This window comes from Oryzias latipes, chromosome 22 (genome assembly GCF_053564925.1).
Source record: "Oryzias latipes strain Hd-rR chromosome 22, Olatipes_Hd-rR_3.1".
Lineage (NCBI taxonomy): Eukaryota > Metazoa > Chordata > Actinopteri > Beloniformes > Adrianichthyidae > Oryzias > Oryzias latipes.
The window spans coordinates 2,900,719-2,927,167 of NC_136258.1; the positions used below are offsets into that span (position 1 = coordinate 2,900,719).

The following is a 26,449-nucleotide window of genomic DNA, read 5'->3' on the forward strand; positions in this document are numbered from 1 at the left end:
ACGGCAGCGGCGGCGGCGTGATTGCCTCTAGTGCTGCTCTGGCTAATTACTGAAGCAGCTGCTCATTTGCTGGAGCAGCTCCAGCCTGGCAGGTGTGGGGACGGTTCCTCTGTAGAGCAACACGCATGAGACTGAGGAGCACAGAGATGACGGAAATCTATCATGGAAAACATATTAAACTTTGTGATGAACCGTTTTTAATGATAATGAAGAAATGGATTTATGAGCAGCTACTGGATTATTAGCTTAGGAAAAAAATGAACTATGAGGATTTTTAAAGGATTTGTTTATGGACCTTTTGGCTTTCCTGTTTAATTTATTAGGCTAACGTTACCATGAGCTTTTTAAAATAAAAAACTAAATAAAAACCAACAGTGCTTTAACTTATTTTATTTTTTATTTTTAACAAATAAACACTGAATAGAAAACCTATCTGAGAGAAAATTCCTCCAAACCCCATTTTCCTGCCGTCTGTCAGTCCTGGCTGCTCTCATTCTTCTGTCTTTCAGTCGAGTCCTTGCGTCACTCCCAGCTTCACATCTTCTTGGCTCTTTTCTTGGGTCTCTGGTTGAAAACCGGCGAGGTTCCCATCAGGGAGTCGGGAGAGTGTGACCCGTAGCTGCCATCAGATGCTCCCCCCACTGGGGAGGAGGCCATCGCTCCTCCTGACTCACTCATGGTGGACATCGGCTCCCCTTCCTCAAACACGTCTCCGCCCAGGACGCCGTGGTGATGAGGGTGATGGTGACCGGGGCCGTGCACTTCCTCGTCCTGCGGCTCCATTTTCACGTGGGACCACAGGGGGGAGCTGCTGGCTGCACCCGCGCCTTCCAAGAGAGTGAGGGGGGGGTCGAGTTTGAGGGGCAAAAGCAGAAAATTAGAGTCGATCCAACTGTGGAGAAAGCAGCGCCTAACTACTGAATCCATTTAACTCAAACCTTCAATATACTAGTGAAACAAAAATGAAACTTTTAATATGAATAAATTAAAAACTAACTTTTATGACTGAAAAAAAAGAATGTTTGCTTTTCCGGAGTAAAGATCAATGTAATAATGAATTTTTATAATATGAGATCAGCTGAAACTATGGAAGGTGAACCAAAAAAAAAATCAAATTGATTTACTTTAACCATTTAAAACAAAAAACACTTAAGACACACCACTCACACTAATCAGCCAATCCCATGGCAGCAACTCTTAGACTGCATTTCCACTGCATGGTTCTCATGTGGCTCAGATCGATTATGACCGGTGAACGTGTGAGCAGGAAAAAAGCGAATGGATTACGATTTTCTCAGATCGTATTCAAGCCTCATTCATATGTGGAAACAAATCGGATACGTGCATTTGCGTGTGCCATGTAAGCAGACAAATCGGACATTCCCCAGTAAATGCGAGTCGTACGTCAGTGACGTCAACTCAGGACACCACCAACTGAGATCACATGACTTATTAAAGTGCTTTTGTGCGCTGATGTTGCTGTCAGCGTGTTACCTTTCAGCCTCAGGCTCCAGACCGTAGTCAGAAACCGCTGTTATTCCCGGTCTGGTCCCGGTCTGGTCCCGGTCGGGACGCAAACGGTAACTAATGAAGCTGGACATCGTTGCTCTGGAACAGGCTAGAAGCCGTTTATTTCTTTGCATTCCTCATTCAAAACTCAGAGAGAGCACAGAAGCCGGCCGAGGAGCCCTCCTCTCCTCTCCCGTGCATCACCTCTCATGCGCCAGCCTCATCCAGGAGCGCCCAAGGCCACGCCTCCTTCCGTCGCTGCGTTGCCTCCATGACAACCGCAGTCACAACAACTGATAGGGGGGGGGGGGGGGGGGGGGTTCGCCATCCTAAACGTTTGCCGTTTGGACCAACACACATCTTCTAAATGTGCTTTTATTACTGTCATGCTTATCATTAAGGCCCTGCTCGCACATCATTTTTTAAATCAGTGCGGTCAGTGCTCAATGCTGCTACGTTACGTAGTCCTCAGAACGTCTATGTTTGATGGTTTCAGCATTGTATAGTGTAAATGCAAAAATGGCATACGGGTCACTTTTAAAAGATGATGTAAGCGGGTCATCAAAAAAATCGGATATAGTCAGAAAATCGGATTTGGGCATCAAGACCTGCAGTGGAAATGCAGCCTTGGTCTGTGGAACGCTCTGCCTTCTCATGTCAGAACAGCGCCCTCTGTGGAGCGTTTTAAGTCCCGTCTAAAAAAAACATTTTTGTTCTCTGGCTTTTAACACATCAGTTGTCTGGTCCTTTGTGTTTTTATTTTATTTTTTTTATTCATTTTACTGTTACATTTTGCTTGTTTTTATCTTGTTTCATAATTTTTATTTAATTTTAGTGTCTGTACAGCACTTTAGAAACAGTTTCTTTGGGAAATGTGCTCTATAAATAAAGTGGAGTGGATAGGATCGGATAGACATGGTCCAGACGACCTGCTGCAGTTCAAACTGAGCATCAGTTGAGGTAGAAAAGTGACTGCTGGGATTTTCATCCACAACCATCTCTAGGGTCTAAACAGAGAATGGTCCAAAATAGAGAAAATATCCAGTGAGCAGCAGTGCTGTGGGCAGAAATGCTTTGTTGATGTCAGAGGAGAATGACCAGACTGGTTCCAGCTGATAGAAAGACAACAGGAACTGAAAGAACCACTGGTTCCAACCGAGGTCTGCAGAGGAGCATCTCTGAATCTGACACTCGTTAATCAATGCTGCGCCTGAAAACACGCGATGGTGTTGGTGGATCAGCTTCCAATAGTGACGGCTGACAGGGATACCTCCTTCCACCACATGCAGTGCAGACGTTCACAGTAACACGGGATGGTCCGCTGCACTGTCAGGGTTTATGACATGAATGATGACAGAAGATGTTTAACTGGGACGTGATGACAGAAGACTCTGATCCTGCTTATCCTGATGAAGCTGCTGGATGACAGAGCAGCTGCTGCCACATCCTAATTGTCCTCCAACTTGAACATTATCAACCACCAGCTGCAGTTCAGTTCAGCATCTCTCCATCTCTGACTGAGACGCCATTCCTCTACGTTTTTGTTTGTTTGGAGCAAAGCAGGAGAGACTTGACTCACCAGGACAGAAACGTGATAATGGAGCATCAAACACACAATTCCTTTCGTTTCAAGGGTTTCTCCTGCCTGCCTTTGTGCCACTCACCTGATGTACGGGGGGAGTGGTCAGCATCCAGGCCTGAAGCCAGCCGGTCGGTGTGGGCTCCAAGAACTCCCATGGGCAAGGCCTGGTCCCCAGAGGCCAGATCAGCTTCAGGCTCCTCGCTTTCAGGAAAGGGGATGTCACTCATGGGCTCTTCCTTGATATTCAGAGGCTTTGAGTCCTCTAGAGCTTTCTCTGGATTCACCAGCCGCTCGTATTCCTCTGACAGATCCTTACTGACCTGGAAGAAGAAAAACTGTTGGACGTGTTTTTCCGCTGCACTGAATGTAAGACAGGAACCTGGATCACAACCCAACAATAATTGATCATTTTTCTGCAAGTGTACCAATCCCCAGCTAAATGAGTCTGGAATGATTGATTGTGGAAGTGAAATGTTTTGCACTGTTTGTGTTTTCTCTTTTCTAAAATGCAGTCTTCCTCTATTCCATCCATTATTTACAGCTCATCTATGGCAGCAGTCTCAGAACTGAAGCCTGGTCATCCCGTGCAGCATCCTCTTCCAGGTTTTCAGGAAACCTAGACGCTCCCAGGCCAGCTCAGAGATATCATCCCCCCAACATGTCCTGGGTCCTCCTGATTAAACATGCAAGTAACGACACCTTCTGAAGGCACCCAGGGGAGCCAGACCACCACAGCTCCCTTTGTCCTGTCTCCAAAGGAGGCGCCAACAACCCTATGAAGGAAACTCTTTACTGCCATCCATCTCTGTGAATCCTCACTGTTTACATCCCAAAGCTCACTGCCTAATGTGAAGGTAAACGGAGAGCTTTGTCTTCCGACTCCTCTTCACCAAAAGCAGCCGGTGTGAAGTCTACATCACTGCAGATGCCGGACCAATTCCTCACTCAATCTCAAGCTGCGTTCTCAGGCGTTTAAACGACCACTTCTGCCTTCACGTTTAAAACTCTCACATGCAAGTTAGACTTGGTCAAACTTTGGTAGTACCACCATAGCATGAAAGCCCCTCCCTGCATGTCCAGTGTGAACACCCAGGGCGCTCGTCAAATGCCTGATGAGAAGGTAGCTTCACTTCAGACCCGCTCTGATGTTCTCATGACATTTGTCTGTTACTGGAGGACATGTACAAAGAAAATTAAGCTCCAGATTTCATTCTGAGTTTGTCTTTATTCACATTAGGCCTACACAATAAATCACGATATCTAGATGTGCAATATGCATATTGCAAAAGACGGCAAAAATTGCAATAAATGGTTTTTCACGAATCAAATATATGCCTTTACATCATTGACCAATCGGATGGACGCCATTATGTTGTTGACCAATGGGGCAGAGCTCTTTTATGTTAGATGTTGGCCTCCAATGTAGACTAAGGTTGACTCTTACTTGAATTAAACTGTTGCAGTGAAATGGAAATTATGTTTTTGGTTGTTTTGCTATTTTTTCATGTATTGCAAGTTATAGCGTCATCGCAATACTGATCACTAATATCGCAAATCGCGAGCTTCCCTCATATCGTGCAGCCATAAGTCCCATCTTTGTAAATCAAGAGCAGACGGAAAAGAATCTCATTAGTGTCACAGAAAAGAAGCTGCCCGTTCAGATGCCTCCACATGCAGAAAACAGATCCATGAATGTCTGAGTCAAAACTGCACGGCTCTGCTCCAACAATCCACCCACAAAAAAACTATGAGGCAAATTTCTAAAGAACCCCTGCTGCTCTGCAGAAACTATGTCCTAGAAAATGACACAGGTTTTTGTTTATTTTGGCTCAAAACAGCATAAACATAGTAAAAAAGACCACTGGAAACAATTTTACAATAGATCAAAACTAATTAGAGTGGGCTTTTCAACCTTTTTCTTACTTCTGAACAGACTTAAACCTTTCCAGCTGGGAAAGTGACTCCTTATTACTAAGCTAAAGGGGACCTTCAAGGCTTTGGAGGTGCTGGTTTCCATCCAAGCTGAGAAAATAACCCCCTGAATGATTACTTTACAGTGGTGGAGTCCAAATAATCCCCAGAACTACACTATGTCATCAGGCAACTAGCTGCTAGCAAAGTCTCCAAAGGCAATAAATGTCCACCCTGTGAACTGGACGTACCAGGATGCTGATGTGGCTCCAGGCTTGGGGGAGGGGCCTATGGGACAGCGCTTGCTAGACGGACCTTCACCTGAGGGCTCTGGTTAAACTAAGCCTGAATGAACTACATAGATCTGCACCTCTGAATCCCCTGGATGGACACACAGGAGGGTCCTGGACTTCAGGTACATTGGGGTCTGGCAGCTGGTAGAGACCTTGGCGTTCTGAGCTTTGCCTTCTAAAATTGTCTCAGTTATCTAATAAAGTTTCAGGAAAATTGAACCTCAACCAGAACTTTAGACAGTTTCAGACGTACCCGCAGCATGTAGCTGTGATAGTCCTTGATCCTCACTTGCCAGAAGCGCTGTAGGGCCAACATGCTGCCAATGCCCATCTCGTGGAAGACCTGTTCCACCACGTCTGCAAAAGGACTGGATCCCAGACGGGCCTCTCGATCTACTGCTGTCCTCAGCAGGAAGGTGAGGCGTAAATAGTGCTCATGAACCAAATCGGTTAGGGTCTCCAGCACGCTCTCCTGGGCCGACTCAAAGCCAGCGTGAGCCAGAACCGTGGCGACTGACTGATAGAGGAGCTGCCTGCAGGAGGGCCAACTCAGCTCTGTGACAGGTTCACCTTCACCCCTTTTCACAAAACAGACAGAAGTGGGGGGAAAAGGAGTTCAACTAAACATGCAAACCGATGTTGCAAATGAAGTTGTAAGAGCAAACTTACTTATAGAAGTTGCTCTCAGGATCACTATGGCGAAGCTGAAAGGGCTGACGGGGGGCTTTGCTATCTGCTGGCAACAAATCGTCTGGCATAACGGGTGGGGTTGGAGGGCGGAGCGGCAGATTGGCGTCAGCCTCTTCTAGCCGGTTGCAACCCTCAGACGGGGTGGAGCTCGGACCTTGAGCCTGGGCCGCTGCCAGAAGAGCGCGGAGGCGACGGATGTGCTGGCACAGCTGCACGGTGTGGATGGTGAGGCTGCACGGCTCGGAGGGGATGTCCAGCATGGTTGTGGGCCGGGGACGCTGGGCAGAGGGCTGGTGCAGGGGGGGGTCCTGCATTTCCACTGAGCGAAACTCTCGCTGCAGCAACTCAAAGGAGCTGCGGCTGGGGGGGGCCCCAGCGGGCCCAGGAATCTCACCCCAGTAATGCGTCATAAATACTGATGAGGGGCTCAGAATAGAATGATCAGGATCTAACGCTGCAACACAAAAAGTGGGGGGGCGTTAAGATAACTTAAAGCAAACTCCATGTTACCTTTCCCTACAGAAAATTTGAAGATATATGTACGTTTAATCAACCTGGCAACAGGATTGAGTTACAAGAAAATCAAACTTATTTGAGTAATCTTTTCGCAAACAGTAAATATGCTTTTTTGTATTATTACCTTCTTGCTAACTCATTTCAAACAGTTAAAATAAAACATCCAATCCTAATAATTAATGGAAAAAAACTTCATTCATAAAGAACGTATAAAATAAAGTGTGAATGTCATTAGGAAAGAAAGGAAAAAAACATATGCGAACTACATACAGCCACAGTGCAGGAGCATCACAAAACCAAATCAAAAGTTTACAATAAGCTACAGTGTTTTTATGAAAAAATTACATTTCTCCCAAAAATAAAATGATTCGTGTTATTAAAATAAAAATTCCGGTCCATGTTGTGAGATTATAACAGCCAAAAATGATGTCTTTCACTGAAAGGTGGATTATTTAAACAGTTTTATGACTAATATAATTTTAAAACAATAATCCCAAAATATGTTCGTATATTTACAATTCAGAAAAAAAAAGATGAATAGCCTGATCTTGTGAACTAATTATTAACTGACAACGTGTCCTGTGAAAAGACGACTTTTTGTTTTTTATTGTGTCTCGTTGCCCTGAACTTTTTGCTGGGCTGCACAGACCCAGATGACGGGTTAAGGTTAGGATTAGGGTTCAAGCTCAGGGCTCGACATAGCCATTTGTCCGCTGGCCCGGTGTGGGTACCGGATGTTCTCGGGTTGCCGGATGTTCTCGGGGTCCTTCGGGGTCCTTCGACCAATGATGACGTCACACTATTTGATTGGCTGTAAGTTGCCACGACCAATGAGTTAACGTCGCTAAGTTTTTTAAAAAACTTTATTGACAATTGCGGTATCATACATTAACAATGACATTAACGTTAACAACGAACAATTACGATGTAATCAATATTGCCTCGAAGATCAGTCACCATTGCCAAATATAAAATAATGACATAGAAAATAAAGAATAGAGGGGAAAAAAAGAAACAATGAACATAACACACAAATAAATAAAAACATAAGTAAAATAAAATAAAGGAACATAGAAATAAATCTAAGTAGTCTAATACTAGTTAAGTTAGGGGTACTCGTGAAGTTTGTATTTCTGAACAAAACTAAGCAATTTCAAGCCATTCTTCTTTTTCATATAATGAAGTGATTGAAAGCAAAAACAGAGCTCTTTATTAAATGTTATAAAAGTGATTTGGTCTTCAAAACTTGACCTCACCAAGATGGCGGTGCTCTCCTCCCATGAGGAACCACGTGATGTCTCCTCTAGTGATATAACTCATTTGAAGGACCCTGAAGGACCCCGAGAACATCCGGCAACCCGAGAACATCCGGTACCTACACCGGTCCTGTTTTTCGAGCAGTACGGACCACAAGACTTTATTTTTTATTTGTCCGCTCGGGCCACTAAAATATCTAACAATTAATACATTTTTCACCTTTTACAATAAAGTATATTTTGCGAAAACGTGTAGATTTACCTCGTCTTTATAATTCACTTTTTCTGCTAGTCCTGTGTTCAGACTTCAAGGGTTTCTATGGGAAACCTTTTATCACTCTTCTCCTCTCCCGCCTGCGCGCGCGGCTGTCACTGCCGAGCACCACGCGGCACGCGCTCACTGAATTTTTTTTTCAAACTTTATTGAATGTAACAATTCAATACTAAACAATGTTAAACAGCAACAACGAAGGAACAAGCCAGTGGGTTATTATTACATTTTAGGCAGATATATTTAAACTGACACACATATCAGCGCGCGCCCCCTGGTGGTTTTTCACCGCGATGATCATAAATCCAACACCGTCACTGAAGAGACACTGAAGCATGTCAGAGATGTGGAAGACATGGCAGGAATAGATAGGAATATGTTAGATGGAGTAATGGGTGGAATTAGTAGCAAGATATTTAATGAATGCATTGAAGATGAAACTGTATCCACTAAGCTTTAAGCTGAATGTCAAAGAATCAAAGACAACTCCAAATAGCTGAATCTCAGACTCAAATGGAGTATAAGGTCAAACTACTTAATTTTGTTTTTCTTTACAACACTGTAAGCAGTAAGTATTTCTAGTTAGCTGAATGATCTCAGTAATTTAATTGTATTTAATCTTTCAATTATTTAATTTAATTAGGTAACTAAAGTAACTAAAAAGTAAATGTAACTTTGCAACAGTAACAAAAAGCAGAACCTTAAGGCAGTCAGAGCAGGAAAGTAAATAAAACTTCTTAACTATTGATTAGGAACAAATGTGAAATAGCAGTGATTAGAAGCAGCATGAAAACTTCTTAACTAGTGTTACCTACTACACTGCAGTGCTCTCTTCAAAACATCTGAAACAGACTAGAGCAGATTTAAGTTTGATTTGCTCTGTTTTCAGTCATTGAAAAGTGTATAAATAAGTGCTAGATGTCACCAGAATGCACCAAATTGCAAATTGCACCATATTAAAATTTTCCGGGGGGGCATGCCCCCGGACCCCCCTAAAGTTGCAAGCACCTGCGGAGCGGCGGGTCTCGCTGTGCGCGGAGTCGGGCCAGTAATTTTCAAAAACTACTGGCCCTGTGGGCCAGTGCAAATTTCTGGGCTATGTCAACCCCTGAAACTCCAAATGAGTTTCTGAGTTTCTGCAGCTCACAGCTCCTGCAGGGGATGATCAAACCTGGAGAACATCTCACACAAGGACGGAGCGAGACAACTAATCAGACTTTACCTTTAAAAACAACAAAATGTAACCTTGGACGCACTTAAAATAGGCGCAGGCCTATGCCCAATTGTGCATAATGTGTGCATCTGCACATATTACGTGTGGCCAACATGAATTTCCATCACTTTTTGTGCTAGAAAAGTTTAAAAAATATTTGTTTTTAATATATGCCAAATAATATAGATGTTTTTAAAGGGCAAATATTTGTTCTTATTTAGTGGCGAATGCAATCAATATTTATCAAAAATGATAGAAAAACACTCACGAGAATCTTTCTCTACTTCTGGTGCTTCGCGAGTCAACAAACGACGACGTCACAAAATTGCTAGCAAAAGGACGGCAAAACAACAAACTCGCTATATAACTTCCCAGTGAGCACATTTAAATAGTAAAACAAACGTGTTGCTTCAGAAAAATGGCATTATATAGGTAATAATTCAGGAGAAGAATCAAATTCTTTGGTTTCCTGCATTTGAAGGAAGTGGGCTTTTCGTTGTTGTCCTTTGGGAGAAAAATCTCGTGTAACAAACAAAGACGATTATTTGTTCCGCTTTGAAATTTTGTTAGCCTCAATAAATGTGCGATTAAATAATCAACATTATTAAAAACATGTTTCATTTATTTTACTATTTTTTTAAGCTGTGGTTTAACATAATATTCCCAAATTAATATTTGAAAGGCTCAGAAAATCAGGGCACTTTTTACTGTTGCACCAAATAAAGATGGCAGCCCCATCACCACCAGACGCGAGCCAGCAAAATACAGACGAAGAAAATCAGTCTGCAGAGAAAGCCAGCGGGAGTTCAGCCACAGATAACGGAAGCAAAAGCGACAAGGAGAGTCCGGCGACCACTGACCCAGAAACCGAGGACCCATTTAAGAGACCGGCGGCTTTGACGGCGCCTACCATAACCAGCAAACGCGTTAGCGTCGCTGCTCCAACCCGAGCTAAAGCAGCAGAAACCAGAAGCGGGGACGACAAAGAAGCGCTTTCTGACGCTGTGTGTGAAAACCAAACGTCTGAGGGAGGCAACGAAACGCAACTTGACGACCAGAATGACGGCAGCAATCCTAAACCAGAGTCCAAAGCGAAAGTGCGTCCTGCCAAAGGGCCCCCCGCTGGAAAGTTCCCCCCTATCCCCTACACAGAGCCGCTGTGGGGGGGCTCCCCATCAGACGCGCAGTACGCGCTGGAAATCCTCAAGAACGGCGCCATAGTGGACACGGTGCCGCTCAGCCACAGCAGCTTCTTCGTGGTGGGGCGGCTGCCGGTGTGCGACGTTTCCCTGGAGCACCCGTCCATCTCCCGGTACCACGCGGTGATCCAGTACCGCAGCCAGGCCGGCCAGGAGGGCTGCGTGGGGGAGGAGAGGGGCTTCTACATCCACGACCTGGGGAGCACGCACGGCACGGTGGTGAACAAGAACAAGATCCCCCCGAAGACCTACATCCGGCTGCGCGTGGGGCACGTGCTGAAGTTTGGTGGGAGCACGCGGCTGTTTGTTCTGCAGGTAAACACGGGAGCAGCCTGCAGGTCTGACCTTTAGTGAAGCAGAAAGTCCAACGACTTACAGTCAGCACTGCTGATGTTCACAACTGTGCTCTAGAATGTACCTGTGTCCAGGTGAGAGAACAACTGGAGTCTAATCCATATAAGTCCAACCAGATGTGGATGAGGCCAGCTGTTCATCCATTAGAGCTATACGACTAGAACATTGCTGCAAGATGAAATAAATTGACTAGAATCTATACTGGAAAAGCAAAAACTGAATCACCATCTCTTCAGTACAAACAATGTGTGGATAAAACACAATAATGTTCTCTTTGGGTTATTTTGATGTGGAAAAACAACAGTGGGCTGAACTTTAGGAGACTAGAATGTGAATGAATTTGCACATTAATTCCTGTTTGTTTGTACACACATTTAATCTACATTTGATCATTTTGTAAGAAATACAAGGAACCTGGAAAATTCACCTGATGTTCTGGATCCATTTCAGGTTATTATTTTATTTGAATATTTGTTTAACCATAAAACCAATGGTGACATCAGTGTAACACAAGCATTCTGTGGTCCACTTGGTTTGTGGTAAAATACACAATTTAAGTTTTTAAGAAAAACTGGATTCTGGGTTCTTCGTCACTGAGATATTGATCAGCAGGTCTTCTCCTTATCGCTCAGCCCTGATGCCTGACATGAATGAAGTCATTCTTTATGTTAAAATGGGAGCACCAGAGTACACAGCAGCTCCATGAAGGCTCCCCAGTGAGGGAACCAAACCAACGAGGTGCAGAACGCACGGCTTACGGCGAGGCGTCACTCACTTTTTATGGAGCTCGCCTGTGAAACGGAGCAAAAGCTGTTTGGACCTCAGCTACTTTCAGCAAGGAAGAGGGTTGATCTGAAAGGGGAGGAGCTTATTTGTCCAACTTGTACATCAAACCTGTTTGGAGGTTGAAAGTTCTGCGAATCTGGAAGCACCTGAGATTTGGCCTCCACCCCAGCAGGAACGGATGCTTCAGATGTCATCCATGCTGCCTAACATTACAACATGTTCATGAGCAACCTTAACGTTTTCATGTCTTTAAAGGGTCCGGAATTTGACGAAGAGGAGGAGTCTGAGCTAACTGTGACGGAGCTGAAGGAGCGAGCCGCCAGACAGAAAGCTGAGCTGGAGAAGAGGATGATGGGAGACTTCTCTGATGGGGAGGAAGAGGAGGAAGTGGGTCAAAGCAGCACGGCTGAGGAAAAAGCGTCTAAGCAGGATCTGGGTTGTACCTGGGGGATGGGTGAGGACAGAGTTTTGATGGAAGAAGCTGACTTCTGTTGTTGTTTTTTTTAACAAATCTAATTCCTAAATCCCTGATTCAGATGAGGAAGCAGCTCCAGAGGAGGATGAGAGCGAGGAAAACCCCTTTTCAACAGAATTTCATGAAGATCAGGAAGCGGCTTACCTCAAAGATCCGAAGAAGGCCTTGCAGGGATTCTTTGACAGAGAGGGTTGGACTCTAACACAGAGAGCGCTTAGGGTTTCACTGTGACCCGCCGCCGTCTGACCCGGTTGTTTTTGATCTTAGGAGAAGAGCTGGAGTTCGAGTATGAGGACAAAAGCCACGGCTCCTGGCTGTGCAGGATAAAGTAAGCTCTGGAAAAGCCCGTCTTCGATGTGTTGAGTGCCGAGCTCATGCTCGCTCTTCTCCAGGCTGCCGGTGGACGACGCTTTGGGCCGCCAGCTGGTGGCTGAGGCGACTGTCACGGGAAAGAAGAAAGAAGCGGCCGTGCAGTGCTGCCTGGAGGCCTGCCGCATGCTGGAGGCCAGGGGGCTGCTGCGGCAGGAAGCAGGTGAGCGCCAGAAAGGGCGTCAAGGGGGACGGACAGCGGTTGGGACGTCTGTGACAAGTCTGGCTTTGTCTACAGTGTCACGCAAACGCAAGAAGAAGAACTGGGAAGACGAGGACTACTACGACAGCGACGATGACACCTTCCTGGACCGGACGGGGACGGTGGAAAAGAAGAGACAAAAACGGATGAAGAAGGCGGGAAAAGTCGCCGAGCGGCCAGAGACCTACGAGTCGTTGGTAAACATCTGCTGGGGCTTAGCTAAAGCACAGGAGTCAGAGGAAAACAACAGCTCTTCTCTGAGTAGAAAAGAGATTTTTTATATTTCACCCGATATGAAAATGACTGAAGCTCACAGAGATCAGACAGAAATCTTCCAACGACAAAACTAAAGTTCACTGTGGAGGAAAATGGATACAACTCAAGGATGGTGGTTGGAAAACAGCAAAGGCCTTTTCAGCTCACTTGCATATTGTTCAGCATCTGCAGTACGTAGGTGTTAAGTGTTACCTCATCTTGGGGCGGCCGTGGGGCAGTGGTCGACCTCTGATCGGAAAATTACTGGTTCAATTCCCGCCCATGTGTCGAAGTGTCCTTGGCCAAGACGCTTAAGCCCACCTTGCCTCTGGTGGAAGGTTGGCGCCAGTGTTCGGTAGTGGAGCCGCCACCAGTGTGTGAATGGGTCAGAAAACAAAAGTGTTACCTCATCTCACCTGGTACCAGCATGACTCAGCGCTTTACCGAAGCCTTAGTCACATGCGGTTGATCCATTCGGGTGTTTTGGGTTGTCCGGGCCCGTAGGGGGTCGTGGGGGTGACAGACAGGAGTGGCCACATCTGAAGAGCAGTACAGAAGTGTCTTGCTGTTCCCTTGAGGGTCATTAGACCACCTCAATGGACCCCAAGAAAATGGATCGTACCATTGTCGAGCATGTGATAAGTGTATCATGCAGAATTCATAAAGCGAATTCACAGCGGGCATTAATGCACGTTCAAGAACACGCTAAGTGCAGGTTAGCCTGTGCTGTTCACACTGGAAAAGCAGGGAGGGGCTTCCTCCTCTTTTTCCACTCTTTACCAGCGCATGTCCTCCACCTGCAGATGGAAGAAGCTTGGGCCAAATGTTGCAGCGGTGCAAATCTGGGGAATGTTGCTCCAGGCTTTTCTTTCACAGGCCGACTCTAATATATGGAAGACTTGATGTCATAGATCTGTCCGGACACAAACTATTGATTAACTATTGATGATCAGTTTACAGATGATTGACAGGTCCATGAATCAAAGGGGGTGGCCTCCATACGCTGCCACCAAATCCAAGTCCCTGATTGGTCAAAGTTTGATCTGGTTTAACTTCCAATGCATGTTATGTACTACGGTGTGAATGCTGCTTAACCCTTGTGCTCTCATGTGGGGTCCAGATGACCCCACTCCCAATGTTAACGTTGGGAGTGGGGTCATCTGGACCCCACAAGAGAGCACAAGGGTTAAGGCTACACACAGGTTGTGCAGGTGATATGTCACACACATGATATGAACACACAAACTACACTCTTGTCTGATTTCCTTAACAGTCAGACTGCACACGCTGAGAGCACCGCCCTTATGCAGTCTGCAGGGTTAAAAGAAAAATGAGAAATCTTTACAACACGCATGTGTCTCACCCCGACTTACCTTTACATGTGTCAGTGTTCACTAAGACCTGCAGCACGCCCTTAGAAAAAAATGAGCCTGATCAAGTTGACTGTACGAGCTCAGAGTTGTGTTTACATGTTTCACTTGCAGACAGCTGTGTCCAGCTGCCAGGCTTAAAGCTTAGGTCTTCTCACAGGTATCTAGTGATGAAAGGCTTAGTTTGGGTTTCCTGATTGTCACACAGGTTGGGTTGCAGAGCCTGTCATGTCTCCCACAGTTCAGCCTGAGAATTGCTTAGTGACTCTGGTGTTTGCCGTTCTGCAGATGGCCAAGCTGTCAGAGGTGGAGAGGGAGCTGAGTGAGACTCAGATAAGGCTCAACGCTGGCAAAAAAAGTGAGCTGCCGCCACCTGCTAACACCAGCATCAAGGGCTGCCCTCTGACCTCCGTCTCTGCCTGCAGATGCTTCGGCCTCCTCAGGGGAGGACTCCCTGGAGGCCTTCATGAGCGCAGTCAGAAGTGAGGCGTCTATGGACGCCGTGGAGCGCAGGAAGCTTCACCTGCACATGGCCGACCTGCGCAGAGAGGCCCAGAATCTGCGGAAGCTGGTGGACCTGACGCGGCCGGCTCAGATGCCTGCACTGCTGCCGAGGTTTGAAGGCGCCAAAGACACCAGAAGCATTTCACCGTGGCTTTGCCGTGTTGTAATCACCACAAAAAGGGAGGGTTCCTCTCTGAAAGCTCTGCTGATCTTTGTGACAGCGGCAGCCTGGACCCAGAGAAGCCCAAGAAGACCTTACCGCTGTTTGGAGCCATGAAGGGAGGAAGGAAGCTCAAGCTGAAGACGGGGACCATCGGGGTCGGTGCTCGCACGTCTGCCCCAACCCCCCCCAGCTGCTGTCTGCTCACACTCTCCTCTGCTGCGCAGACGCTACCCCCGAAGAGGCCGATCCTGCCCGCCGAGCTTTTTGACATGAAGGCACTTCCGCCTGGTGTCGAGGAAGAGGAGGAGGAGGAAGAAGAGCAGGAGGCAGACAAAAATGAGGAAGATGAAGCTAAGACTACACCCGCTTCTGAGGAGTCTTCATCAAAGGAGGATGCTCTCCTGAGGAAGACAAAAGACCAGAGCAGGGAGGTGTCAGGTACTTCTCCATTCAACACGGGGGCTTTTATTCGACTTGCATAGGCAAAATGTTCTGCATGTTGCCACTAGGGGGCAGCATACATTTCACACAAACCCAACAGCTTTTTGGAAACGGTCATGTTTGGAGCAAAGGGAGAAGTTTTGTTCATGAAACCTGCTTTAAGCTGGTCTCTTCCTGCATGTCTGAAGATCAAAGCCAGAAGACCAGGAGGAGTGGAGGAGCAGATCAGCAGGATGTGGAGTCCAGCAGTGAGGCTGCAGCCCCCCCAAAGCCAGGCAAGCTGGGCTTTTCTATCCAGATAGATTATTGCTACCACCTCTGCTTTCACAATCAAACTCCCTGATCTCATGAATCAGCAGGGATCAGTTGTCAGTGGGAGAGGTTTTTGTCCATGCGGGGTACAGATCTGCTCAGCAGCAGTTTGTTTAAACATCTCCCATCATCTGTTGTCAAAGCATTTCCAGTGGTCTTTTAATGATGATTTTGCAGTTTTTAGCTCAAATCAAGAAACTTGTTGTTTTCTTGGACATCATTTCTGCAGGAGTGCGTTAGAAATTCCCCTCTGAGTTGTGGGCGGGACCGTTGCAGCGGGCTTCCCAGCGGATTTTCTGTCACAAATGCTGTCTTTTTCAAACGCCGTTTTTTTCATCTGCTCCTGATTCACAACAATGTGAATTTAAAAATACCCAGAAATGCAATTTTAAGCTTCATTTTCTTCATCTAAAAATGCCACAGGAACATGTTAAAAACACTCTTTTCCTCTGAGTGGGTGTGCAAACAAATGTGACTCATGTTTTTTTAATGCTGCTGTGGAAAAGAAAGAACATTAAAGTTAAACACCAAATGAGCCTGGAATGCCCCAGTGTTTCTAAATGTTACTTTTTAGTAACACAATAGTCCACTTTCCCAAAGTCTCCTTCTGCCTCCACAGCATCCGGGGCTGAGGGCGAATCCGGGCCAGCAGCAGGACCCGGTCCTAAAAAGAAGAGAGTGATGGGCCCCAGCAGGGTCAGGCAGCACAAACACCCATCATGCACTTTGCTCCTAGAAAGTTCCAGAGAAATCTTTTTATTCTTCTTTTGCGGTGCAGCCTCCAGGATCCCGTTCAAAAGGCGACCCAGGAGTGCAGCTCTCAGGATCGTATCCAGAAGATGACCCGGATTATTCAGTGTGGATCCCTCCTGCAGGTAAACTGCTGACTCACTGCTGAGGAACCACAATCACAGTACAGTAAACCCTTGTTTTTAGCGGGGGTTACGTTCCAAAAAGAACCCGTGATAGGCAAAATCCGTGAAGTAGAAACCTTTATTTTTTAACTATTATTATACAATTAAATTCTCTATTATACATTGAAAAGAAAGAACAAACCATTTTACAGGCTCAAGCACTTGTTTCACAAATCAAAGTACTTTAGAAAAGTTTTTTCAACAAATAACTTCTGTACTGTCAAATAATAATTTTAATCATCGATGTGAACAGAAGGCTTCAAAATGCGGAGATTAGCCCCGCCCACCACAACCCGAGTAATTGAATTACACGGGAGAAAATTTAAAATGATTATGAATTAAGTACAAAGTACAGTGGGACAAATAGTGACTCAGGTGTATTTCACTGCTCTTCAGACTGAGCTGCTGCATCCTGACTCCGCTCTGCAGTGTTTTCTCCTTTTGAAGCCCGCGGTGCAGCTGTGTTTGTTCAGGAGAAGAACATAGAGATAGGCAGTTGTTGTCGCTCTTTTTTCTGGTTTGCAAAAAGATCCTTACACACCGACCTGCCACCATCAAGAGAATTTGCACGAGCTGATTAGCTGATTTACATACGTGTACATATTAAACTGCAGCGTTATTGACGCACAGGTGGAGAAGAAGCAGAGGGACTTTTTAGCCAATCAGAATGCAGAACATCGTGCATGATGCAAATCCGTGAAGTAGCGAAACCGTGAAAAGTAAACCGTTTTATAGCGAGGGGTCACTGTAAAAGAAATGACTGCAGCTCTGGGATGCGTAACTCTGAAGCTACAGACACACTGACATGTTCAAGAACAAACTGTAATGCAGTCCCTGATTGGTCAAAGTTCAACCTGGTTTTTACCTGCAATGTGCGTTCAACGGCAACGCATTTGGTATGTAGAGCCCTAAAGCAGCAGCAGAAACGTGTGCAGCTACGCATGAACACGGATTTCTGTACGTTTATGTCGACCTTTCATTGAGCGTGACCGCTTGAACGCACATCGCTGAGCGAAACGTAAACGGAGATTCATCGAGTTGGAAGCCTTCCTGCTTGGAGAGGAATCAATGTTTTTATGATGCAACTGTTTGCTTGAGTGCTGCTGAGACTGAAAAGAAAAGGCTGAGTCATGCTCATCCTCTGATGACCAGATTCTTGCACATGCTCAGTTCACATCCTGACGTGAAACCCTCTTCTGCGTCCTGCAGGTCAAACGGGCGACGGCCGAACTCACCTCAACGACAAATACGGCTACTGAGACTGAGCCCCCCCCCCCATCCACCTGCTTTATTTCAGCAGGCAGACCCCCACCAGCACAAAGCCTCCTCAGCCCTGACGGTTGACCCCCTTCATCTTCCTCAGCCCCTGTTCTTCATCTCAAGGATCAAGCTGGGGAAATGGCGCTCCTTCTTCACACGCCTCGAACCTCAGCCCACACCTGGGGGGGTGACCCCCCCCCACACACACACAGAAAATGTGTGCTTTGAAATCTTGCATCACCTGGGCAGAAAGGGAGGGGGCATCTCCGGAGCTTTCCAGTTTTAGCTGTCAGGACCTGACGTCCATTCCATCCCGGCTCAGTTTGGTGCAACCGTCCTGTTTTTTCTCCAAAGGAGGGACTGTGTGTGGCGGGGAGGGAGGGAGGGAGCAGCTTTTCTGGCCATCTGGACACTTGGATGGATTACTGGATGAAACGTAAGCTGATAATGACTCAAACTAAGTGGGGGGTGTGTGTGTGTGTGTGTCTGTATCTACACACACCAGCAGCACAACCTCTTCAAAGTTATCATTTTAACAAGATTGTCTTAACGAGAGAGGAAGAGTGAGCGCGTGGAGCAGCACTAGTCCCTCCAAACTCCAGCTTGGTGTTCTGTGGCTCTGCTGCCACATTTCCCACGCTCTCCCTCCTCACAACACACATGAAACTGTTGGATATTGTTACATACGTGTAGAATAAAAGTGTCTGTACAGAACTGAACATCTGCTCAGTTTACTGACTTTTCCAAACAGTACTGCCGACATTTCACTCCTAAACATATTTAGTCTCAGTCGTGCACACAAAGACTTTGTTGTTGATCCAACTTGGCCCAAACGGACCTGTAAGCAAACTTCCAGGACGCTTTCTTTCCCCGTTTGAATCCCCCCCGAGGTTCCGTACCAACAAGAACTTATATACGAGAACGTTTGCCATTTTTTCACACGCCATGTTGGACCCAGATGTCGTCAGTAAGCAGTGATTGGCCCACTTGAAAGCTGTTGACACTAAATTTGTCAAATGTTGAGACCATTGACTATGTGAAAACTGGAAAGAGTGACCCTAACCCCCAAACAGGAAGTGTCCGCTGGCTCCAAGAAGCCAAAATCCCATAGACTTCTACAGAGAACTTAACAGCGGTTACCCAGTCATTCTATTGGTCAGTTTAGCCCTTGTGCTATCCTATGGGGTCAAGATGACCATTGACGTGTTCTCCCTACCATGACAAAGGTGGATAAAGGTGGAAAGATTTCATGTAATCCATGGACACCAGTGAAGATCACAAATCATTGAAGAAAAAAGGTTCAGAGCACTGTCTAGTGGGTCTAGATGACCCAACTCCCAATGTTACAGTGCCAAGGATAACACAAGGGTTACTGCCAAAAAAGTGTGACTAAATTGTCTTCATTTGATTGAGTCTCTACGGGTGACGTCACTCTCTCAGTTCAGTTCAGTCAATGTTTGGACCAGATGGCCAGCGGGTTCTACAGTCTGGGATTCTGGCTTCTTGGAGCCAGTGGGTACTTCCTATGTCGGATATCACTCAGTCCAGTCCTTATAGGTGAATGAATAATTTTCAGGGATTTGTTTATAGATGAACTTGTAGGAAAATGAAGCATTTGAGCTAAAGTTACCTGATTAAAATCTATTTACAAGCTGCAAGTGCCGCTTGGTTCACTGAAGTGTTAGTTTACTTCGCACTGACTTGGTAGAAGGTTGGACTGATGGCTAGAGAGAGAAAAAATGAATAACAAAATGTAAAAAAAAAAAGATTTCTGTGATATGGAAAGGGCTGTAAACATGAATTTAACTAAGGCTGGAGATAATCTGGTAACACCGGAGGTTTAAGCTCGTGGTTCTGAGGACACCTGACATTTCATTCAACTTCACTTTATTTTTTAAAACTGTTTTTAAAAAAAAGGGTTTTAAGTAGGGACGTAAACGGTACAGATATGCATAAATAACAAACTGTTGAAGACTACAGATACAAACAGGATTATGTTGGTAAAAAAATCTCAATCTGGAAATAATCAGTTTGTCAAACTGTCAGTTTCTCTTCCTGTTGTGTCTCTACTGTCTGTCTTTATGTAGATGTGATGCAAACAAAAAGACCTTCAATCACAGTTTGGCTTCTTAGTCGAGTCAGTTAATTGGCTGAAAGTGAACCAGAGTGAGAATGGTTTTTCTTTGTGAACATGTAACCCACAGCACTTTGAACAACACCTGAATAAATGAAGGACACTTTTAACCACAAAAAACAAAATGCAGGTTTTTAAGTTTGGAAGCTGTTATATTATTTAGACATTTAGTTTTTGTTAGCTAAAAAAATAAAAAGTGTCAGAAAGATATTAAAGAGTTTCTCTGTTAAAAGGTATTTACTAAATATCTAGTTTGTATTCATTTAGGTCAATGAATGGGACTTTGTGCGTCTTTTCCTTTCACATGATTCAGTACACAGCCTAAAAAATGAATAGAACTGTTATAAGCGACAATAAAATAGAAGTTGCTTTTATCTTTTTATTCCTCGCGTTTTTAGGTACTTCCTGTTAAAAATATGAAGGTGGAGAAGAAGAACGGGGATGTCTCTTGGTCCGGTCCAAACAGCAGCCCAGCTTTTCTTAAGGCCGTGCCACACAGCCTCCACCTCAGTTTGAGCACATTGAACGGATACAATTTGGTCAAACGTAAATATGTCAGAAAAAGAAACAGTCGTGTTCTTTTCCAAAGTGCAAATAAACAACACAAAGAACACGTAAATCACCATGCAACATGAATAGTGCGCAATCATGTAATTCATTAGTAATTTGTGCGTCAATGACGTAATTTGGTGATATAAAAGTTATACATTGGAGGTACATGTGTGAAAAGTCAGTAAGACATACGTGGAACAGTTGTGGAAAGCCACAAATTTGCACATGCAGCTCACCAAAAAAAAAAAGAAAATCTCCCAATTGTGTAAGAATTATGTACTTTTCCTCCTTACGCCAAATAGGCGTACACTGCGTAATTCTCAACCGACCAAAGATTTTGAACAGCTCAAAACCAAATTCCCATCTAGACCCACCGGCCAAAACCCTTGATGGACATCTGCACACAATGATGAATGACCAATGCAATAAACATCTATGTATTAACTCTATCAAGCATGTATCATGAAAGACCAAAATTTCGTACGTGGAAAATGCGCAACATGTATGTAGTGGCTGTGTGATCTTTTATCTGCTCATTGTAATTGGGATAATGAGGGAATAACACACACCTGGCCAAGGAACAGCTGAGAAGTCGATTGGCCCATTACTTTTGGTTCTTTAACAAGTGGGAGGCACACATGCAAACTGTTGTAATTCCTACACCACTCTGAATGGAAATACCCTGAAACTAAGGCTGACCGTCTGCAGTTAACGCACATCATGTTTGTTTCATTTCAAATCCATTGTGGTGTTGTATAGAGTCAGAAATGTTGGAATGTTGTCACTGTCCCATTACTTATGGACCTGACTGTAGCCGTTTATTTCTCTATAGAAGTCTATGGGATTTTGGCTTCCTCAAGCAGGTACTTCTTGTTTGGAAAGCCAGGGGGGAGGGGCCGCTCAGTCCAGTTCTCATATACAGTCAAAGGATAAATATCAGAAACCTCATCTGAAAAACAATGACAAACATCCCCCCTTAAAAGAGGCCACTGGACTTTATTCATTCATTTTTGTTCAGCAGTGGACAGAGACGTCACAATGTTACATAAACTCAAGAAAAACCTTAAGTTTCCTTCATCACAACAGGAATGTCGGGCCAAGGCATTGAGAGATCTTTACAAACTCTTGGAGATCAGCAACAAGTGGTCCTCTTCCAGCTGGAAAGTACTGAGGTTCTATATTGGAGAACAGAAATGGCACACTACATGTACGCTATAGGTAGGCTATGCAGAATACATGATGGTCAAGAGGAAGGTGCAGTCAACTATACGTAAACTTTACAGAGCTGTCTTTCTGCAAAACAGCCAAAGTCATGCAAGAAGACAGGAGAGCAGTAAAGCTTTCATTAAGAAACAAACATCACTGCAGTTTGACTCTTCAGCTATAGCCACAGTTTACCTTACCTGGAGCACCCACACAAGGTGTTCTTAAGAAATGTTAGCAGTGTCTGGTGTCAACAACCGACAATGCAGCAAACCTTTGCTTTGATAGGAAGCTGGTAAGAATCTTACACAGGAAGAACCCTTGGAGCCTTTTGATTGTCTAACATGCATCACTCATTCTAACTGAGACTGAGGTTTCAGGGGGAGTGGCTCAACATTTGCTTCAGGATGTGCTGTTTGCAGGAGCCACCACACATCTGTGATGTTCCATTAGGCCACTGTGTTGTTCAGATGTTCCTGCTGCCCGTCAGCAACAGTTCCAGTGACAGAAGGGATTACCTGAGAGAGAGGCAGTTCTACCAGCGCTTCGTTTCCCTCATGACGCTGAAGCCACAACAAAGAGCAGTTGGCCGGGGGTAAAGAGGAGCGGGGCGGTGTCAGCTGGTGTCTGGCAGGAGGACAGACCGGCTTATGAAAACGGAGCATCGTCCGATGGCGTCATGGGGCTGCGGGGGGGCACTGTGCTCAGGGACCGGAAGGCGAAGATGGCTGGGTCATTGGTGTACCTGGGCGGAGGACGACTGCTGGTCAAATTCTGAGGACAGAAGAAAAGAGGTGGAGCAGGCGTCAGTGGGAGGAGCTAAAGTTTGCTAATACTTTAACCACAGGTGTACGGGGGGGTTAGCCCATACAGCTGCTGTGGGTTTTGGGGTTGCCCCGGCCTGTAGAGGGTTGTAGGACAGGTGCGTAGATGGGGGATGTAGGTGTGTCTTGCTGCCACCTCAAAGGACATCATGAAAATGGAACGTACCATTGTTGTGCGTGTGGTAAGTGTGTCGCAAAGTATTTGTAGGAATAAGGTAAGTTACACACACTTATGACGTACAGCTGTTGTTTGGGGTCCTTACACCGCACTCAGTTGTTGGTAAGGTGTGGGTCCTGGCTCCTTACGGAACGTGTGCAAATGCTGCAGGTGGTGCGTACATGTGTAGGATGAACACACAAACTACATTTGAATTGTCTCATTTCCTCCAAACCTGTAGGATATGGCTGTGTGTCAATCGCTTCACCCTTATTTGCCTTTACGTGTTGTATAGGCGCTCACTAAACCCTCTCAGCCAGTAGAAAAGTGTGCAGGAACATTTTGGCTCATTCAGGTTTGCCTTTTTTCTGCCTGCAGAAGTTCCGCGTCCACCCGTAAAGGCCGTTGGGACTAAGGCATAAGCTGCGAGTGTCTCAGCTCAGCCAGGGTTCAGACAAACTCCAAAGATGCATTTTCACTTTCTTTGAGTGTCAAAAGGCTGTGAAAGAATGGACGCGGTTTTTACACTCACTTTGTTTCATTCTCACGGCAGGTTTGGGTACAAATGTTTTTCCATTTGCAGAAACTCCTCTCATCCACCCCTGAGGGGGTGTAAAACATCTCAACACCGCCTCAGTGCGTTTCCTCCCCACGGGAAACGGCAGGAAATCACTTTGTTGGGTTTGGCAGCGGGGAAGCCTTTCCTGCAGACGTCTGAGAAGGTGCAGCGAGCCGACTCCATGCGGCGCTGCAGCTGACTGCTTCCATGTGTGAGGAGGCCACAGGTGTGGAGGTGACTGGAGCCGACGTCTTCAGGGAGAGCTACAGTAACTCGGCAACAATTCCCAAAACCATGTAGGCCAAGGCGTGAAGAAGAGTCAGACTGCTGACAAAAGCTACAGCAACATGAAAGACCCTTTCTGCTACGTTCTTTAGCTGACAGCTTCATGTCAGCCCAACTCTGAGTGACTCACCTTTACTCAGTTCCATCTACTTGATTCTTTTTATTTGACTCAAGTAGATTTCAGCAGGCCTACTACTCAGCAACAGGTGGCTGTTTTAATTGAGTTACTTGATTTTCTCAGTAAAAAATATGTTTATTTTATGCTGATGAGGCACAATATAAGATAATTGCATAAAGCGGTCAACATTGGAACAACAAAGTTGAACATGCAGCAGTGATGCACAGCAGGGATGTTCTATCAGTGAAAGCTTCTGTTTGTTGTTACAGACAGTAAACAAGTGGATCTTATGGTTTCATAAAATGGCTCATTTTTTAACATTAGAATTTACACTTTGATTACTGACTGAATATATTTTCATATATGATTAACTTTTTTTTTAACCATTTTTTGACTTTTAACCCTTGACTCTTTTTTTCAAGTTCTTCCCCTTTCAGCATCTCCCCTCCGGGGTCGCTCCAGTAAATCAGCTTCCACTGAGTCGTGATTCCCTTCCTGACACAACCCTGTATTTGATCCAGGCTGGGGACCGGCGCAGGAAAACCCAGCTTTGGGCCTCCATTAGGCAGAAGCGGGAAAGGTCTTGCCTGAGGACCCACACTGTTGCGACCCCTGGGAATCGGAACCTGAAGTCCACGCTCCAGTCCTACATGCAGTCACTAAAGACAACTCAAGAAAAGACCAGCGCTCAAAATCTTTAGTTTTTGACAAAAGAGGGATAAAGTTTGCTTTGAATAAGTCTTGTGGTTTTTTTGTCACTCAAGATGTAAAAAGCTGTCATTTGCCAATTTAAAAGGGAAATTTTGCAGGGAAGATGCATTAATACGCGAGTTCAGGGGGAAAATTTCACTTTTGCTCAAATTAAGTTTATATCCTGATAACTTCCTAAAATCAGATAGCAGACTTAATATCACAGGTATTGACCGGTTGATGTCAGAGACATCGAGAAGTAGGTCATCTGCATAAAACGAGACCTTTGCCTCCACACCATATCGATGCACTCCTCTAATGTTCAAGTTATCCGGAATAGCAATAGCCAAGGGTTCTATCGCTACAGCAAACAAAAGTGGACTTAGAGGACAGCCCTGTCTGGTTGAACGATGCAGTGAAAAGTAAGTGGACTGAGTGCTATTGGTTCTAACGGCAGCCAATAGATTAGCATATAAAAGTTTGTTCCAGCATAAGAAGTAATCTCCCAAACCAAATCTCCTAACTGTATGAAATAGATAAGCCCACTCTACTCTATCAAAAGCCTTTTCAGCGTCTAATGATATTATGGCTTCCTGTGTATTGCTGTTTAAGTTATTATACATTATATTAAAGAGTCTCCTCAAGTTGGAGAAAGAATGTCTATTTCGGATAAACCCAGTCTGATCAGGGTTGATGATTTTAGGTAAGATTGTTTCCAGTCGGATGGAAAGGATTTTTGATAAGATTTTGAAGTCCACATTTAGCAGGCTTATGGGTCGGTAGGAGGAGCAAGAGAGGGGGTCTTTTTCCTTCTTCAAAATCAAAGAAATAATGGCTTGGTTAAGTGTCTGAGGTAGCATCCCCTCAGAGAATGCCTCATTGTACATGTCTAATAACAGCGGAGCTAACTTATTCATGAACTTCTTATAAAACTCTGAAGGATAACCATCAGGGCCTGGACATTTACCTGCTTGGAGAGACATAACTGCTGTACTAATTTCTGACAATGAAATGGTCCTGTCCAAATTATTGGCATCTTCCTGATCGACGGTATTAATTTTCAATGTTCAAAAAAAAATAGTCAAGGTCCCCATCTGTTGGTGTAGCTTCAGACGTCTATAATGTTTCATAAAATTCTTTAAAGGTTTGGTTAATCTGACAGGGCTCTGTAGTAACACCCCAAGGGGTCTGAATTTTTGAAATTTGCCGCAAGGCTGAGACCTGTCTAATTTGGTGTGCCAAAAGTTTGCTTGCTTTATCTCCATGTTCAAAAAACTGGGTACTGGACTGAAGCATTAGCTCAGTAGTACGATATGTCACAATGGTGTCAAATTCAGCTTGAAGAGAGAGACGCTCTTTATAAATATTTGGAGAAGGCGAGACTGCATACATAGCATCCAGCTGTAATATTTGCTGTCTCAAGTTATTCATTTTGTCACGCCTCAATTTTTGTTCATAGTGAATATAAGAGATCATCTCCCCTCTAATAAAGCCTTGAGGGATTCTCAGAGGAGAGAGGCAGAGACCCCCGGAGTTCGGTTGGCACCCAGAGACAAAAATGACAAAATTTTCATTGGCCAATAGACGAACAATTAGCCGCCATGGTGGACGTTCTGAATTTAGGGTGCTAAATTGTATATCTATTAAAAGGGGGGAATGATCAGACAAAACAATAGCATCATACCTACACCTAGATATTAACGGAAGCAATCTGGGATGGATTTCCATCCAATAAATATGAGTAGCCCCAACTCAAAATAAATTCTTCCATGTCATGAAATATAATTGAGTTAGTCAAACTCAATTTTATCTCAAAAAGCCAAACAGAAAGAAATCCATTAACTTAATGAAACTTACTTACTGCAAAAGAAGGCAAGGCAAAAGACATTGTGTGACGCTAGTCTTGAACCAAAAACTCTACATGCAGACGCCATTGACTGATCCACTGAGCGAACTGTTCTGTGGCCATAAAAACCTGCCAGTATGAACACAGAGAATCCTTTTCTCTATAAATGAGGTTCCTCGTGTATCGTCTTGTTGGGAGAAACTGAGTTGAAACGATTCCAAGCCACAGTATGTTTT

At 44.9% G+C, this 26,449-nt stretch overlaps 3 protein-coding genes across 5 annotated transcripts in view; 1 reads left to right on the top strand and 2 right to left on the bottom strand.

The window, feature by feature from the left end:
- Nucleotides 1-388: 388 nt before the first annotated feature.
- On the bottom strand, nucleotides 389-9,742 carry supt7l (SPT7 like, STAGA complex subunit gamma). Of its 2 annotated transcripts, none has more exons than XM_004082802.5 (5): nucleotides 9,510-9,742; nucleotides 5,965-6,439; nucleotides 5,549-5,873; nucleotides 3,174-3,411; nucleotides 389-827 (listed from the first exon to the last, which is right to left on the bottom strand). In XM_004082802.5, exons 2-5 carry the CDS (start codon nucleotides 6,393-6,395, stop codon nucleotides 535-537), a joined length of 1,287 nt encoding a protein of 428 aa, XP_004082850.1. In that variant the 5' UTR covers nucleotides 6,396-6,439; nucleotides 9,510-9,742; the 3' UTR covers nucleotides 389-534. The 2 variants fall into 2 exon arrangements, with proteins under 2 accessions (XP_004082850.1, XP_078796664.1); XM_078940538.1 differs by lacking the exon at nucleotides 9,510-9,742 and adding an exon at nucleotides 8,020-8,143.
- A 188-nt stretch (nucleotides 9,743-9,930) lies between these two features.
- Nucleotides 9,931-18,564, top strand: slc4a1ap (solute carrier family 4 member 1 adaptor protein). The gene is made up of 14 exons (XM_011490799.4): nucleotides 9,931-10,755; nucleotides 11,836-12,034; nucleotides 12,117-12,245; nucleotides 12,323-12,383; nucleotides 12,448-12,587; nucleotides 12,663-12,823; nucleotides 14,540-14,609; nucleotides 14,677-14,866; nucleotides 14,977-15,073; nucleotides 15,143-15,356; nucleotides 15,548-15,634; nucleotides 16,291-16,367; nucleotides 16,450-16,546; nucleotides 17,795-18,564. The coding sequence occupies exons 1-14, from the start codon at nucleotides 9,967-9,969 to the stop codon at nucleotides 17,842-17,844; spliced, it is 2,361 nt and encodes a 786-aa protein (XP_011489101.1). The 5' UTR covers nucleotides 9,931-9,966; the 3' UTR covers nucleotides 17,845-18,564.
- A 2,943-nt stretch (nucleotides 18,565-21,507) lies between these two features.
- si:dkey-16j16.4 (uncharacterized) overlaps nucleotides 21,508-26,449 on the bottom strand; it is a 36,521-nt gene continuing 31,579 nt past the window's right edge. For both annotated transcript variants that reach the window (XM_011490800.4, XM_011490801.4), the window contains one exon: nucleotides 21,508-22,508. In XM_011490800.4, the coding sequence (XP_011489102.1) occupies nucleotides 22,383-22,508 (126 nt within the window). In that variant the 3' untranslated portion in view covers nucleotides 21,508-22,382. The remainder of the gene's footprint in view (nucleotides 22,509-26,449) is intronic.

Bases quoted from the DNA above. Each gene is read 5' to 3' on its own strand.
- supt7l (XM_004082802.5), bottom strand. From the start codon at position 6,395: ATGACGCATTACTGGGGTGAGATTCCTGGGCCCGCTGGGGCCCCCCCC. The intron at 5,874-5,964 runs GTAAGTTTGCTC...TTTTGTGAAAAG, and splicing joins CCTGAGAGCAACTTCTATAA to GGGTGAAGGTGAACCTGTCA. The intron at 3,412-5,548 runs GTACGTCTGAAA...TTCTTCTTCCAG, and splicing joins ATCACAGCTACATGCTGCGG to GTCAGTAAGGATCTGTCAGA.
- slc4a1ap (XM_011490799.4), top strand. From the start codon at position 9,967: ATGGCAGCCCCATCACCACCAGACGCGAGCCAGCAAAATACAGACGAA. The intron at 15,074-15,142 runs GTCGGTGCTCGC...TCTGCTGCGCAG, and splicing joins TGAAGACGGGGACCATCGGG to ACGCTACCCCCGAAGAGGCC. The intron at 16,547-17,794 runs GTAAACTGCTGA...TGCGTCCTGCAG, and splicing joins AGTGTGGATCCCTCCTGCAG to GTCAAACGGGCGACGGCCGA.